At 40.0% G+C, this 14,704-nt stretch overlaps 2 protein-coding genes across 2 annotated transcripts in view; both read left to right on the top strand.

Annotated features, from left to right (window-relative positions):
* SEMA4C (semaphorin 4C) overlaps positions 1-1,982 on the top strand; it is a 44,084-nt gene extending 42,102 nt beyond the window's left edge. Inside the window, 1 exon segment of the mRNA XM_053717815.1 lies at positions 2-1,982. Coding sequence (XP_053573790.1) covers positions 2-598 — 597 coding nt within the window. The 3' untranslated portion in view covers positions 599-1,982.
* A 9,373-nt stretch (positions 1,983-11,355) lies between these two features.
* ANKRD39 (ankyrin repeat domain 39) overlaps positions 11,356-14,704 on the top strand; it is a 153,354-nt gene continuing 150,005 nt past the window's right edge. Inside the window, exon 1 of the mRNA XM_053719390.1 lies at positions 11,356-11,429. Within this exon, the coding sequence (XP_053575365.1) occupies positions 11,356-11,429 (74 nt within the window). The remainder of the gene's footprint in view (positions 11,430-14,704) is intronic.

Genomic DNA, 14,704 nt, shown 5'->3' on the forward strand with positions numbered 1-14,704 from the left:
TTATCAACTTACTGTGGTGGCTGCCCCTTCTCTTAGTTTGGAGTCCCGTGCTCCCTTAGATGGTCTGGGTCTGGTGTGGATGATGGTGATAGCTTTGGGGGCTGTTTGCTTGATTCTCTTCCTGGCTGTTGTCTACCTGCGCAGAAAGCTGCGGGATGAGTTGGAGAAAGGTTCAAAATCCATGGAGAACACTTTGGTGTACCCCATCCAGCTGCCTTCCCAAACAAAGATTACAAAGTGCCTTCCCAGTGCGGACTCTGATGAAAAGCTTTGGGATCCAAATAATTTCTACTATTCTGATGGTTCCTTAAAAATTGTGCCAGGACATGCCTTGTGCCAGAACAGTACTAGTTCCTCGTCTCCATCAGGCAATGGAATCCCTGGCCAACCTTTGCCCTCTCCACCGGTCCAGTCCCCTAACCACATGATTCTTTCTGGTGTTCGTGGTTCCAATAGTAATGGTTATATAAGGCTTAATCTAGGAGGTGGCGTAGGTGAGGAGCGCCCCCCGCTAGGTGAACTTAATGAAGAGTTACGATGGAAATTAAAGCAGAGACAGGCTCTCCCAGACTCTAATCCAGAGGAATCATCTGTCTGACACTTCCTCCTGCCTATTGCACAGTTTGCACTGTTTTTTTTGTTTTTGTTTTTTTTCCTTTTTTTTTTTTTTTTTTTTTTTTTTTTTTCCTGAACTACCTCAGGGATTGGAGGTGTTGTGGGGAAGAAAGGACACAGCCAAAATTGTACTCCTTAGCCTCTGCTATAGATTGATGCATTTTAAGGATAAGAGAGGGACTGCACCACTCTATTTGTGTCTAACTGACCATAAAATTCAACATTCCCTACCCCAGAGTTCAGTATTTCAAAAAAAAAAAATTGTTAGGATTTTGTGGTTTCAATAACATTTTGAGTTGGAAACTGAAAATATGGACCCCTATTTTATGGTGTCTTTCCTTGAGAAGACCTATTACCTGCTGGCAATGTTTTCTAAAGGTTATGGGTATTATCACTGCAGCAATAAGCCATGTGGGACACAACCAGTTTTCTGACTCTTTCTGCCCATATTGTGACATTTGCAATAAAACTGTGTTTGTGAACCAAGATCTGTTTACATAGGTAACTCAAAGTAGAAACTTAGAGCACTATTGGGTTATCATCCTTTGTTTTTTTTTGCTTCAGATTTATGGCTTATACAAATAAAGAGGAGATAGGGACCTTCAGTGACGCAGGGATCTTTAACAGATTGCTGGCTTCCATTTGTTTGTTTTTTCTGAGAAACTTGCATCTACATTATTGTATTTTGAGGGAGAGAAACCTTTTTCCAAACTTTTTAAACTCCAGACTCTCACCGTATATATTTATGATGCAACCCAGTTGCTGAGTGCTTTTATAAATTATGAAGCATGATTACTGATGAGGACCAGGTTAACTTTAATTTCAAGACCTTTTTATTTATTTATTTTCTTCCACTAGATGCGTTTTTTTGTTTTTTAAAGTATCCCAAATTAAAATGTATATAACAACCCATTCACATTATGTGCAAGCAGTGATGTGTTCGTTAACACAATTTTTCTGGTATTTTTTATATTCATGTCAGAATAATTTTTTTTTTTTTTTTTTAAAGATAAAAGTTAATGTCCCAATAAATGAATTTGCAGGATAAAATGAGTTTTATAAATGATTATAGCTGCCAAATTCTTCGATCCATGATGTTTACTTGTGACTTCATATAAAGGAGTGCGTGTGTGTGGTGTATATACTGTTCTATTGTTTTTTAAACCAATTGACGTGACCACTGCACGATCTTCCACTTTTTTACTGTAAATAGTTTTCCTGTCCTACAGATTAAAAAAACAAAAAAACTCCTGTGACATTGTCATTTTCCATGACTTATATTGACTGTATAACTTATTTATAAATATATATTTATTTCCTGTAAATAATATTTTTATATTGAATAAATAAAATGTTTAAAAAAACCATTTTTGTTTTGTGAGATCACATTTGCGTTCTGATTCATTTTGTTCCCCCATTTCTTTATTGTAGATCTGATCTTGTAATTTCTTTTTAGCTTGCTTTCATTATAAATACACACAGATAAAGGCTATAATTAAAGGGACATGTATGCATAGTACATAGCTGTATAAAGGACCAATAAATACTGCAGAATTTTTATAATCTATAAATGTTAGATTAAAACACACTGCACTAGTTGGAAATTAAAATAAGTAGCTGACTATTTTTTTTTTTTTTTTGCCAAATTCCGGTTTCTTTACATTTCCCTGTCACCTGACCTGTATCATGTGGCAGCTGTCAGTCAATCAGTCTATAAGCTTTGACCTCTTGCAAATGACCCCACACTATCCAATTATGAGCTGCTGTCCTTTTACAATTGTCTGCTCTTTTACAAAGGCACTCTAACTAAGCATACAACTTCTCTAAGAGTATGAAGTGTGATGTGCACTGTATTGTAATATTGTTTGAAACTGTAATATTTTACAAGACACATGCACACTTTGAGTTTTCTTGGTATATATTTTTAATGTGACAAGAGTTTTCCGTTTGGAGGCAAAAAGCCCTACATTTTTACATTCTAGAGGTTTTCTCCACCCATCTCCCAGCACTTCCACTCTGTTATGTTTTTGCCTTCATAGAAGGTGGTGAAATATTCTCACTTCATTTTGTTTAATAGCATCTCTTGAACTCAGACCCTCCCCCCTCAAAAGTGCCCTCCTAGATAGAAGAGACAACAGGAGATCAGACAGGCAGTAATAAATGTTTGGAGATGCCACAGACTCACCAGGTGAAATCTATCTGCCAATCTCCAGTTTTACAGTGTGCTGCTCCTCCAGATCATTGGAGCTGTGCTTTGCACATTGTTGGTTGGTTACTCTCTCTGCAAGAAGCTGCTGTATTAACGTTGGCAAGCATAGGCATTTCTCACTATCACCCACAATGAAGCTTTGTCTGGGGGGTTTTATAGCCCAAACCCATAGAGACTTAGATAGCAGCAGTAATAGTTTAAAATTATATAGGAGCGCTTACTATTTGCGATCCACCCCCCACCCCCCCATTTTCCTAAACCTGTAGCCATCTTAGCTACTAGAAAGCTTTTCATGAGCCATTTGAGATGGTGAGAGCATTCTCTTGCATTTCAGAGAGAGAAAGTTTGTGGGTGTTACTGCATATTTGAGTGTCCATTTGACCATTAACACATGGTTCATTGTCTGAATGATCCTTTTTTTACTTTCTTTTTCACGCTGTTGTGCATATTGTGCCAAACAATGAAGCAATCTTGTGGATCTTGTCTCCCTCAAGCATCAGCTGGTGGTAAAGGCAGATCTGATCACATAAGCTCCTCATATCTCTATGCTTACGCTGAGCCTGTGTTTATCCTCTCAGCTGTGTGATGCATGTGCTGATCAAAAAAATAATAAAGTGGATAAACATAAACACTTAGACGCTTATTTTCTTCTTAAACAGGGAGAGTCCACAGCTGCATTCATTACTTTTTGGAATTCAAAAACCTGGCCACCAGGAGGAGGCAGACACCCCAGCCAAAGGCTAAAAATTCCTCCCCCACTTCCCTCATCCCCTAGTCATTCTGTCACAGGAGGTTGGCAGAGAAGTGTCGGAATATTAGATGATCTCTTATCGAGGGTAGTACTCTTCGGCATGGGACTGAAGTTTTAAGTAGTCCGGTCAGCCTCTCAGTTGGAGCTTGGATGAAAGTCGGAGTCCGGAGATGCAGGGAGAGTCTTTCTGCAAAACATCCCGACTCATTAACGGCTCCTTAGCCATCAGTGTTGACGAGTTTTCGCTGCCTGATTTGTTTCACTCAAGTCCATGTCAGAAGCGAGGCTACTATCTGTCACACTTGACGGGCCATGTTCCTATTCCACGGCGTAGATTCCGGTAAGTTTTTTTTGTTTCATTTTACTTCGATGTGTGAAATGTAATGTAAACGAAGAAGTCAGGGTCTCAGTGGGATTCCTTTATCTTATGGAACCAAGGGTTAATATCTCCTGAGGGGGGTTATGAACAGGGGGGACTTTAATCATGTTTGTTATGTGATTCTATCTGCTAATGTGTAATGTTGCTTGGGCTCGTGGCTATATTGGAACATACAGCCTTTTTTTGTCAGGCTTTGTGGCCTTGGCATGCTTTTTTTCTGGCCTGCATGGTATACCTTGTGACTAGGCGTGGTCACGTCTCTAGTCTCCATTTCCGTATTCTTGACCGCGTGGCGAAGGAGAGTCTGTTTTTGCTAGGTTGTCTAGGTCATAGGAGGTGGTGAGTTCCCCAGCCATTGGAGGTGTAAAGGTGCCGTTTTATTTTTTGTATCCATAATTTCTACCCAAGTTATGGAGGATTCTGACTTTTTGGAGACTGATGTCTCTGATCTAGATTCTACTTCTTGCGAAGAGTATGAAATGGCCCGGGTAATCCATGCCCATCAGTTATGTTTTGCATGCCGCTTTTAGAGAGTGATCTTTTCTCCCGAAACAGGGAACTTAGAGTCCGCCGAGCCATCCGCCCCTGGGGACCCCATATCCAGTGAGGCGAGTGCCCTTGAACCTTCTTTGGCTACGCAAGCAGGTGTCCATAATGCCATTATCCCTTCCTTCTCCAAAAGGCGGCTTGTTTTCTCCAGAAGTTACGGCACGATTCAGCGTGGCCATATCTATGGAATTGGCGCATTTAGATCCCAGTACTGCCCTTACTTACGACGTCTCGGTTTGAGCTGTTGCTCCCTGGGATAGTGATGCTCGTTCATCGTTGATTCCTTGATCTGTGGGGGTTGCCGGATGATCCTGAAGCATTGTCTGGAGACTCTGTTGCAGAGGTGCTCTATTTCTTGTTAGCTCCTTAGCAGTAGGACTTGGGGGGTGTTGCCCTTCGAGTCTTTAGGAGTTATGCTCTCTGTCTCTGGGGATGCTTAGTGAACGACCAGTGTCCAAGGACCTTTTGGATGTGGCTGTGATTGTATCTCCTAGGGTACAGGTTTCTCCATATGAGGTATCCCTATGGTTCCTCAGGGGTTACTAGCTTTTGGCCGGCTCCGGTTTTCGAGGGTCCGGTTTTTCTGGACTTGTTCTTGTCTGGGATTTCTGTCTGGATCTCTTAAATGGGTCCTGGGCGATTCAGTCCTTTACGGCTCTGAGACATTCACTTGCTCCTTTAGGTGTTTTTGTCTTTCTCTATCGGAAACTTGGAAATAGCCTGATGGTTGGTTTAGCTGCCTAGCAAGCGGGAGATTGGTTGGTTGAAATCTGTTACAGCTATTAGCACTTTAAATGTGTGCTCGATGGCTGTTTGTTTTTTTTACTGGGACAGCTGTTGCAGCTGGATGGTACTCTGTCTGCTACTGCATTCCCCATGCCTGTGGGTGAGCGATTGTATTTTGCATTCCGCTCCCCTTAGGGGGATTGGGGCATACCACAGTATCCGCCTGCTGTTCCCCCGGAGATCTTCCTCTGTTCAGTGGGGTTTCCTTGCCTTGCGTGCATGATGTCATGAAGGGTTGGATCCTGGTATTGTGCTGTCACTGTTTCAGTGTAGTCTCCCTTTGGCCTGGGAGTGTCCCTTCTTGTAGGGAAGGGCACTGGGTCTGGACTCGGGAACCGAGCTTGTCCTATGTTCTGTCATAGGCTTAGTTGGTTAGCATGCCAGTCTTGTTGGCAAATGATCGGGGTTTGTTCTACCCCTTGGTACAGTTTTAGTCCCCCCCCCCCTTTCTTCTTTTTGAGGATTTTGGTGGTCCGGGAAATTGTTTTTTCCTACTTTCGGACATTGCCAGTAGCTTGGGTGCTGGGTCCGTTCCCACGAAGAGGGGGTCAGCAATCTGACTGCTCAGTGGAGCCTTGACAGTGTATCTTACCTAGATGTGGGACGTTTAGCTGTGTTTCCTTCCTCAGCAGGTAGCCTTTCTCTGCTGACTTTGGATGCCCTCCTGCTTTTTTGTTTTTGCCTGGGAGGGAGTTGGTTCCTGCTCTTCTGCGGAAGGTTCCCTCTGTGGGAGTCCTGTTGCAGTTTCTAGCTTGGGTAGGCTAGTGTTATCGGCTGGTGGTCTGCCGGTGGGCTTCATCTGAAGCACAATAAGATCTTATGGTGCTATTTTTAGGCAGTTCCCGGGGGTGGTTTTTTTTTTCTCCATTGGTCGCTCTTTCGTGAGTGCGGATCCTCTCTGTGTGAGGGATGGAACCTGCCTTGTCCCTCTGGTTCTTTCATGGTTGGGAGGTTACATGGTCCCTTTGGACTTCCATTCAGATAGGGGTTGGGGTTTTCCTCCTTTATTTCTGTTCAGTTCTTTTGAGTTTGTTTTCTATGCGCTTTTTGTCCTCTTGCAACCTTGGTTTGCGCTTGGAGTTTCTGCTGGGGGTTCTTTTACCCTAGTTGTTTAGATCTCTTGTTTAGTCCTTCTTTTTCTTCTGCTTCTTCCCTTCAGGGTGTATGTAGAGATTGTGCGGGCTTGGAGCCTGCGGGACTTGCCTTCTCGAGGGTTTTGTGCTCGGTGGAATCTAGTGATTCTGAGCGGGTCTCTAATTAGGGCCTTACTGGTTTTAACTGATGGGCAGTGACTTGGTCGCTTTCAATTTGTATCCTTCTGTTTCTGGTGAAGCAGTTTTTTGTCTGGTGTTTGGGTAATTTCAGGCTGCGGTGCCCTTCGAATGGGCTGCCTCGCCTACCCGCCCTTTTTTGCATTCAGTGTCCTCTCTAGCTTGGGTATTGTTTTCCCAAAAGTAATGAATGCAGCTGTGGACTCTCCCCGTTTAAGAAGAAAAACTTAAATTATGATTACCTGATTATTTTATTTTCTTCTGATGGAGAGAGTCCACAGAACCCTGCTCCACGTTTTCTTATATGGGATGGCCGTTTCTTCATATTTTTTTTTTATTCTTCTGGCACTTTTTTTTTTTTTTTTTCACCCTGATATTTCTCCTACTGTTCCTTGTTCCCTTGACAGAATGACTGGGGGGATGAGGGAAGTGTGGGGAGGTATTTAAGCCTTTGGCTGGGGTGTCTTTGCCTACTCCTGGTGGCCAGGTTCTGAAATCCCAAAAGTAATGAATGCAGCTGTGGACTCTCCCCGTCAGAAGAAAATAAATTTATCAGGTAAGCATAATTTGTTATTAGGGTGAATGCAGCAATTAAACAATTGCAACTGGCAGCAAACACTCCAATAAAATGACTTCAGTTTGATTTCCTCAAAGTAAAGAGAAAAACATCAGTGTTAATACTGAGGTTTAATTCAAGCTCTTCGGAACATATGGAAGTTTCTCGCATATTCCAGAGCTATGTTCCAGCTCTGAGTTTAAACACTTGATACAAAATCCAATAGTAAAAACAGGATTATGGATAAAATCTTGTATTTATTAAAATAAAAAAAATATGTAACATTACAACAAAGAGAAAAACAATGTAAGGTATCAGTCACTCTGGGAGTAGCACAAATGGGGGAAGACTATAATTGAAATTGGATGTTCTAAACTCACAGAAGTCCTTGATGAACACTACTTAACTTCACCTCTAAATTGCCAGTACGTACCTCACCCTCTCAGTTTATTCCAATGATTGTTTCATCACTAATATTTGGCATTCTCATGTGCTGGATCATATTGCTAATCATGAAACTAGGGATGTCTGCATTGCATAATTTTCAGGGTGACTAGGGGTTTAATCCCCACAACCTGGACCATCAGAGGGCTCTACTATCCCCTAAGTTTAAAGAATAAAAACATTCTGCTATGGCTAAGCTTTTGGGTGCTATACTTTCTCCACTAGTTAATTCGATCTCTGTACAGCCTGCTTGACCACTATTTCCTTAGAGCATAGCATCTCCTTAACCCCTTAATGACAACTGACGTACCAGGTACGTCATGCATTAACAAGCAGTTAATGACAATGGACGTACCTTGGTACGTCAGTTGTCTAACAGAGTGCTGGAAGTGATCACAATCACTTACAGCAGCTCTGAGGGTATTGCAGTGATGCCTCGATATGGAGGCATCCTGCAATACCACTTTACAAGCCCCTGATGCAGAGAGAGCCACTCTGTGGCCCTCTCTGCACCGGTAGCGATAGTGCCGGGTGTGAGGGTGCGCGTGCACGTGCACCCATTAAGCCACACTGACACCAATGAATGAGGGCAAGAAAGGGGAAAAAAAGGGATTTTTAAAAAAAAATATATATATAAAAGGATCTGGGAGGGGGTGGGGGTATTGTGGGGGGCTGCTACACTACAGAAATAGTTTTTTTAAGTTAAAATAAAAAATACTTTTTGGGGGGGTTTTTTGGGGCCAAACTGGGTACTGGCAGAAAGCTGCCAGTACTCAAGATGGTGGTAATTAGGTAGGGGAGAGGGTTAGAGAGCTGGAGGGGGGATCAGGGAGGTTGGGCTAAGGCAGGGGTCCATCACAGCTAAAATACTTTATTATTTTTATTTAAAAAAAAAAAAAAACCTCTTATTAGTACTGGGCAGACTTTCTGCCAGTACTTAAGATGGCGGGAACAATTGTGGGGTGGGGGAGGGAAGAGAGCTGTTTGGGAGGGATCAGGGGGTGGGATGTGTCAGGTGGGAGGCTGATCTCTAAAATTAACCCTGCAAGCTCCCTACAAAGCTACCTAATTTAACCCCTTCACTGCTGGGCATAATTAACGTGTGGTGCGCAGCAGCATTTAGCGGCTTTCTAATTACCAAAAAGCAACGCCAAAGCCATATAAGTCTGCTATTTCTGAACAAAGGGGATCCCAGAGAAGCTTTTTACAACAATTTCTGCCATAAATTGCACAAGCTGTTTGGTAAATAATTTCAGTGAGAAACCTAAAATTGTGAAAAATGTTGTTTGTTTTTTTTATTTGCTCGCATTTGTGCGGTGAAATGGGCGGCATAAAAATATACCAAAATGGGCCTAGATCAATACTTTGGGGTTGTCTACTACACTAAAGCTAAAATTAACCCTACAAGCTCCCTACAAGCTCCCTAATTAACCCCTTCACTCCTGGGCATAAAACACGTGTGGGGCACAGTGGCATTTAGTGGCCTTCTAATTACCAAAAAGCAACCCAAAAGCCATATAAGTCTGCTATTTCTGAAAAAGGGGGATCCCAGAGAAGCATTTACAACCATTTGTGCCATAATTGCAGAAGCTGTTTGTAAATAATTTCAGTGGGAAACCTAAAGTTTGTGACAAATTTTGTGAAAAAGTGAACTTTTTTTTTTTTTTTTTGATCGCATTTGGCGGTGAAATGGTGGCATGAAATATACCAAAATGGGCCTAGATCAATACTTTGGGTTGTCTTCTAAAAAAAAATATATACATGTCAAGGAGTATTCAGGTATTCCTGACAGATATCAGGGTTCCAATGTAACTAGCGCTAATTTTGAAAAAAAGTGGTTTGGAAATAGCAAAGTGCTACTTGTATTATTGCCCCATAAATTGCAAAAAAAGCAAAGAACATGTAAACATTGGGTATTTCTAAACTCAGGGACAAATTTAGAAACTAATTTAGCATGGGTGTTTCTTGGTGATTGTAGATGTGTAACATATTTTGGGGGTCAAAGTTAGAAAAAGGTGTTTTTTTTTCCAGTTTTTCTCATATTTTATTTTTTTTTTTAGTAAATTATAAGACATGATTGAAAATAATGGTATCTTTAGAATGTCCATTTAATGCCGAGAAAAACGTATATATTATGTGTGGGTACAGTAATGATAAGAGGGGAAATTACAGCTAAACACAAACACTTGCAGAAAGTGTAAAAATAGCCATTGTCATTAAGGGTAAGAAAATTGAAAAATGGTCCGGTCATTAAGGGGTTAAAAGACCCAATGCATCGAAACGTTGAAGGTTTCCATATGGGGCACCTTTAAGATGGTGGCTATTTTGTCCCGCTGTTCTCATACCCTGCATGACTGGTGTGATAAAGTCTCTGAGGAAGCATCTGGAGAAAGATCCTTGAAAGAGAGGATGATTAATTTTGCCTATTGGTTTTTGATACAGCAGATGAATGTTTTACATTAAAGGGACAGTCTACACCAAAATTGTTGTTGTTTAAAAGATAATGCCTTTACTACCCATTCCACAGCTTTGCACAAACATTGTTCTAGACTTTATCAAATTTAAACCTCTAAATGTCTGCTTGTTAATGAGCTACTATAGACAGCCTCTTATCACATGTTTTTTTTATTAGCTTTCCACAACAAGAGACTGCTAATTCATGTGTGCCTTATGGATAACCAAGGTGTAAGTGGGATAGGTAGAGCGCTGGAAACAGTGATTCCAAACACCTCACAGTAAATAAGTCCTTCAGACTAATTTTGTGTTTATACGAAAAAGGGGGGGTGGGGCGTGAGGGCGCTAGTGAAAGCTTAAGAAATCTAAATGGTGGATGTTTAACACAATATGTGTCTGTGTATTCAATGTCTGCTCAATTGATTGCTTTAAATATATAAAACCAAATTCTTCAGTGTTTTATTATATAAATATTGTGTAATAGTTTGTGTTGTTTAACGTTTAAGGATATATTATGACCATATATCATTATGATATATGGTCATAATATATCCTAAAACGTTAAACAACACAAACTATTACACAATATTTATATAAAATAAACACTGAAGAATTTGGGTTTTATATATTTAAAGCAATCAATTGAGCAGACATTGAATACACAGACACATATTGTGTTAAACATCCACATTTAGATTTCTTAAGCTTTCACTAGCGCCCTCACGCCCCACCCCCCTTTTTGCCTTATGGATAACATTGTGCTCTCTCTTATGGAGTTGTGCATGACGCAGCACTTATTGGCTAAAATGCAAGTCAATCGATAATAAATAACCACGTGATAAGGGGGCTGTTAGGAGAGGCGTTAGATAGAAGGTAATCAGAGGTTAAAAGTATATTAATATAACCATGTTGGCTGTACAAAACTGGGGAATGGGTAATAAAGGGATTATCTAACTTTTTTTTTCCAAGGTAAAATCCTTTTTTGGATTGGCCTGGATTGCTGTCATCTACAATTTCTGGGGACAAGGGAGTTTCTCTAATAAAGGTGTTGAGAGTCCACAATCCTATACTCCTGGGAATTATATTCCTGGCCACTAGGAGGAGGCAAAGATCCCAAAACGCCAAGATGCCTTAAAACCCCTCCCACCTCACTGAAAACTTGTTTTGTCTTTGCCAGGAGGAAGGTAAAGGAAGGGGAAGTGCTCCAGGTTTTTTGTGAGAAGTATGCTCAGACCAATTTGTTGCCCAATTTTCCCCTCAGATGGCTACTGTTTGGATAGAGGGGAGGTCTTTGGATTATGGGTAGTGGCACAAGAATACACCCTATGGAAGTTAGTCACGATGCGTGTCACAGGTACCGAGACTCGTAGCCTCCTGGATTGGCTATCTACTGGAAGCAGTTTCCACTGCTTATGGTAAGTGCAATAGTATAGGTGACTTTCAGGTGAGTGTGGGGGTTTACAAGTTCTATATAAAGTCTGTAAGCACCTGTTTAAGCCTGTAGGCTATTATTAGGTACTGACTTATGTGGTATATCAATAGTCTGGGGACTATTAGTGTCAGCATATAAGTACATTTCACCCTCTTATTTATGGTAGTGTGTTTTGCTTATTTTCTCATGGCTTCTTTTTTTTGTTGAGGTTCCTAAGGTTGTCTGTTAAACCGGCTGGATTGAATTGTAACCCTCTGAAGTATTAAAAAGGGTTGATATAGCTATCTGTGGAGATCATTTTTAAAGATTGTCTAAGCCTGGTTATTCCTTTGAATCGTCAACAATTAAAAAGATGTTTCCTTTGCCTGCCTTCCAATTTAGAGCTTTGAGAAACTCTGCCTACAGTAGATGAGGCTATTTTAACTTTGGTCTAAACGTACTACTATTCTCTCTGGAGGATAGGACCTCTTTTATGAGACCTTATGGATAGGAAATAAGAGTCTTTTCATAGAAAGATTTTTCTGCAAGCAGGTTTTCTTTATAGACCAGCAACTGTATTGCTTGCACTGCAGCAGCCTCTACCCTTTGGTGTTGATCTGAAGATTCTGCTAATGAAGAGTTTATTATAATCAATTAAAACTCTTGAAGGACGGCTTTTATTTGTGATGCTGATGTGGAAATTATTAAAATCAATGCAAAGAATATGGCAGTAGCAGCTTTGACTAGGAGGTCCTTGTTGGGGTGAAATCATGGTCTGCTGGGAAGGTTTCTGATCTCTATACATCTGTCTCTTTGATTTAAAGGGAAGGATGTTGTTTTGTCTGGTTGGGATGACATTATTTCTACAGTGACTGGAGGAAAAGGAGCCTTTTGTCCTCAGGATAAAAAGTGTAGGGGTAAAATCTAGGCTTCTCTTTGCGTTCCTTTCGTCAATCCAAGAACCAGAGTTCCTCCAATTTTTTCACAGAAGCCAGGGCTCTTGACAGTTTCTCATGGAAGGCTAAACCCTAATTGGGAACAGATGCAGATCTAAACAGTCCAAAAAGACAGTTTCTGAACATTATTTCCCAAGGATACAGGAAAGGTTTCAGATCAAGGCCTCCCCAGGGAAAGTTTTTTTCTGTCTCATTTTTTTAAGGAATCCTATAATGGGCAATCGGTTTTCAGATCTGCCGTCTATGTATGTATGCATTGGGTACTTGTAAAACGTGGCTAATCACCTGTAAGGGTCTCAAGACGCTGCTCATTTATCGACCTCAGAAGGATGAAAGGTCTGAGTGGACCTCACCGGGGGATCGAACTGCAACCCTTGGGTTGCTACAGAGCTCAGCCACAGTGTTCATAGCATGATGAGCTATCTGTCCGGCTCTACGGTTGTCTATGATGTAATACTTCCAGTTCCGGAATTGGTCACGTTTCTATTCCAACCTCTTTGTTTCCAAGAAAGAAGGGAACTCGACAGACCTGTTGTGGATTTGAAGAATTTAAACAAGTTCATTCTTTCAAGATGGAACTATTCGAACTATACTTGCTCTTGTTCAACAGAAACAATTCATGTCCTCTATAATCTGAAGGATGCGTATCATCATATCCCTATTCACAAGGGATCATCATCAATTTCTAGGGTTTTGCATTCCTGGACAAGCATTTTTAGTTTGTTTCTCTTCCTTTTGATTTGGCTACCACTCACTGAGTTGATTATTACACCCAGTAAAGTAATCCTAGACGCAGAATCTTTACGAATGTTCTGGGGGCTCTCTTATCATTAATAAGTGCTCAGGATATGCCGGGTGTTCCTTATCTGAAAGATATTTTGATACAGGCTCCATCTTTACATTTAGCACTATCTCATATCAACAGACTTTTGTTGTGTCTTCAAGAGCATGGTTGAAAAGTACACTATCCAAAAAGTTCTCTGTCCCTCAGTCCCAGGATCACTTTTCTGGGTGTAATAATCAACTTAGTCTCTATGACTGTCGTTGACAGAACAGAGAAGGATGAAGTATACTCTCATGCTTGTGTAAATCTTCAGTCATATCCCCTTCTTCGGTAGCTCTTTGTATTATTAGGGTAAAATTATGAATATTAACAATAAAAAGTATTGGGTTATTAATCATTAGGATTTAAGCTCTGACAGGTGAGTATAATGAACACAGTGAAATTATATTTATGCAGTAATGAGGGCTCAATTATAAAAAAAAAATATATAACTATTTTATTAAAACATTAACAAGATGCAAATAAGCGACAAGTCTTTCCAATTATATACAAGAATAATATTGTTGCAAATAGGCCGCAAGAATGTTCACTATATGTATTAAAATCTTTAAAACTCAATTTTCTGTTATATTGCAAAAGTCAAATATAGTAGTATAATTGAAAACCAGGCATTAACCATAAGATACAAACAAATAATTAATTAATTAATTTCAACCCAATCTTCTGAAGAAGTATGAGTACCCATGATACCCAGATTCTGATTTAATAGGGACACTGAACCCAATTTTTTTTCTTTCGTGATTCAGATAGAGCATGAAATTTTGAGCAACTTCCTAATATTATCAAATTTTCTTCATTCTCTCAATATTTTAATTTGAAATGCAAGAATGTAAGTTAAAGGGCCATGATACCCACATTTTTTCTTTCATGATTTAGAAAGATAATGCATTTTTAATCATCTTTCTAATTTACTTCTATTATCTAATTTGTTTTATTCTCTTGATATTCTTTGCTGAAAAGCATATCTAGATATGCTCAGTAGCTACTGATTGGATGCTGCACATAGAAGCCTCATGTGATTGGCTCACCCATGTGTACTGCTTTTTCTTCAAATAAGGATATCTCTAAAAGTAAATTGTAATATTGTTTAAATTTGTATGTTCTATCTGAATCATGAAAGAAAGATTTTGGGTTTAGTGGCCCTTTAAGATGCCGGCCCATTTTTGGTGAACAACCTGGGTTGTTCTTGCTGACTGATGGATAAATTCTTCCACCAATAAAAAAGTGCTGTCCAGAGTTCTGAATAAAAAAAAAAGCTTAGATTAATTCTTTTTCAAATAAAGATAGCAAGAGAATGAAGAAAAAATGATAATAGGAGTAAATTAGAAAGTTGCTTAAAATTGCATGCTCTATCTGAATTGCGAAAGAAAAAAATCTGGGTTCAGTGTCCCTTTACCAACTGCAAATCAGATGCCACCATTTAAAAATTCTAGAACAATTAAGAATAAGCAGTAACCAACCAACCAAACAAACAATATG

This window comes from Bombina bombina, chromosome 6 (assembly GCF_027579735.1).
Source record: "Bombina bombina isolate aBomBom1 chromosome 6, aBomBom1.pri, whole genome shotgun sequence".
NCBI lineage: Eukaryota > Metazoa > Chordata > Amphibia > Anura > Bombinatoridae > Bombina > Bombina bombina.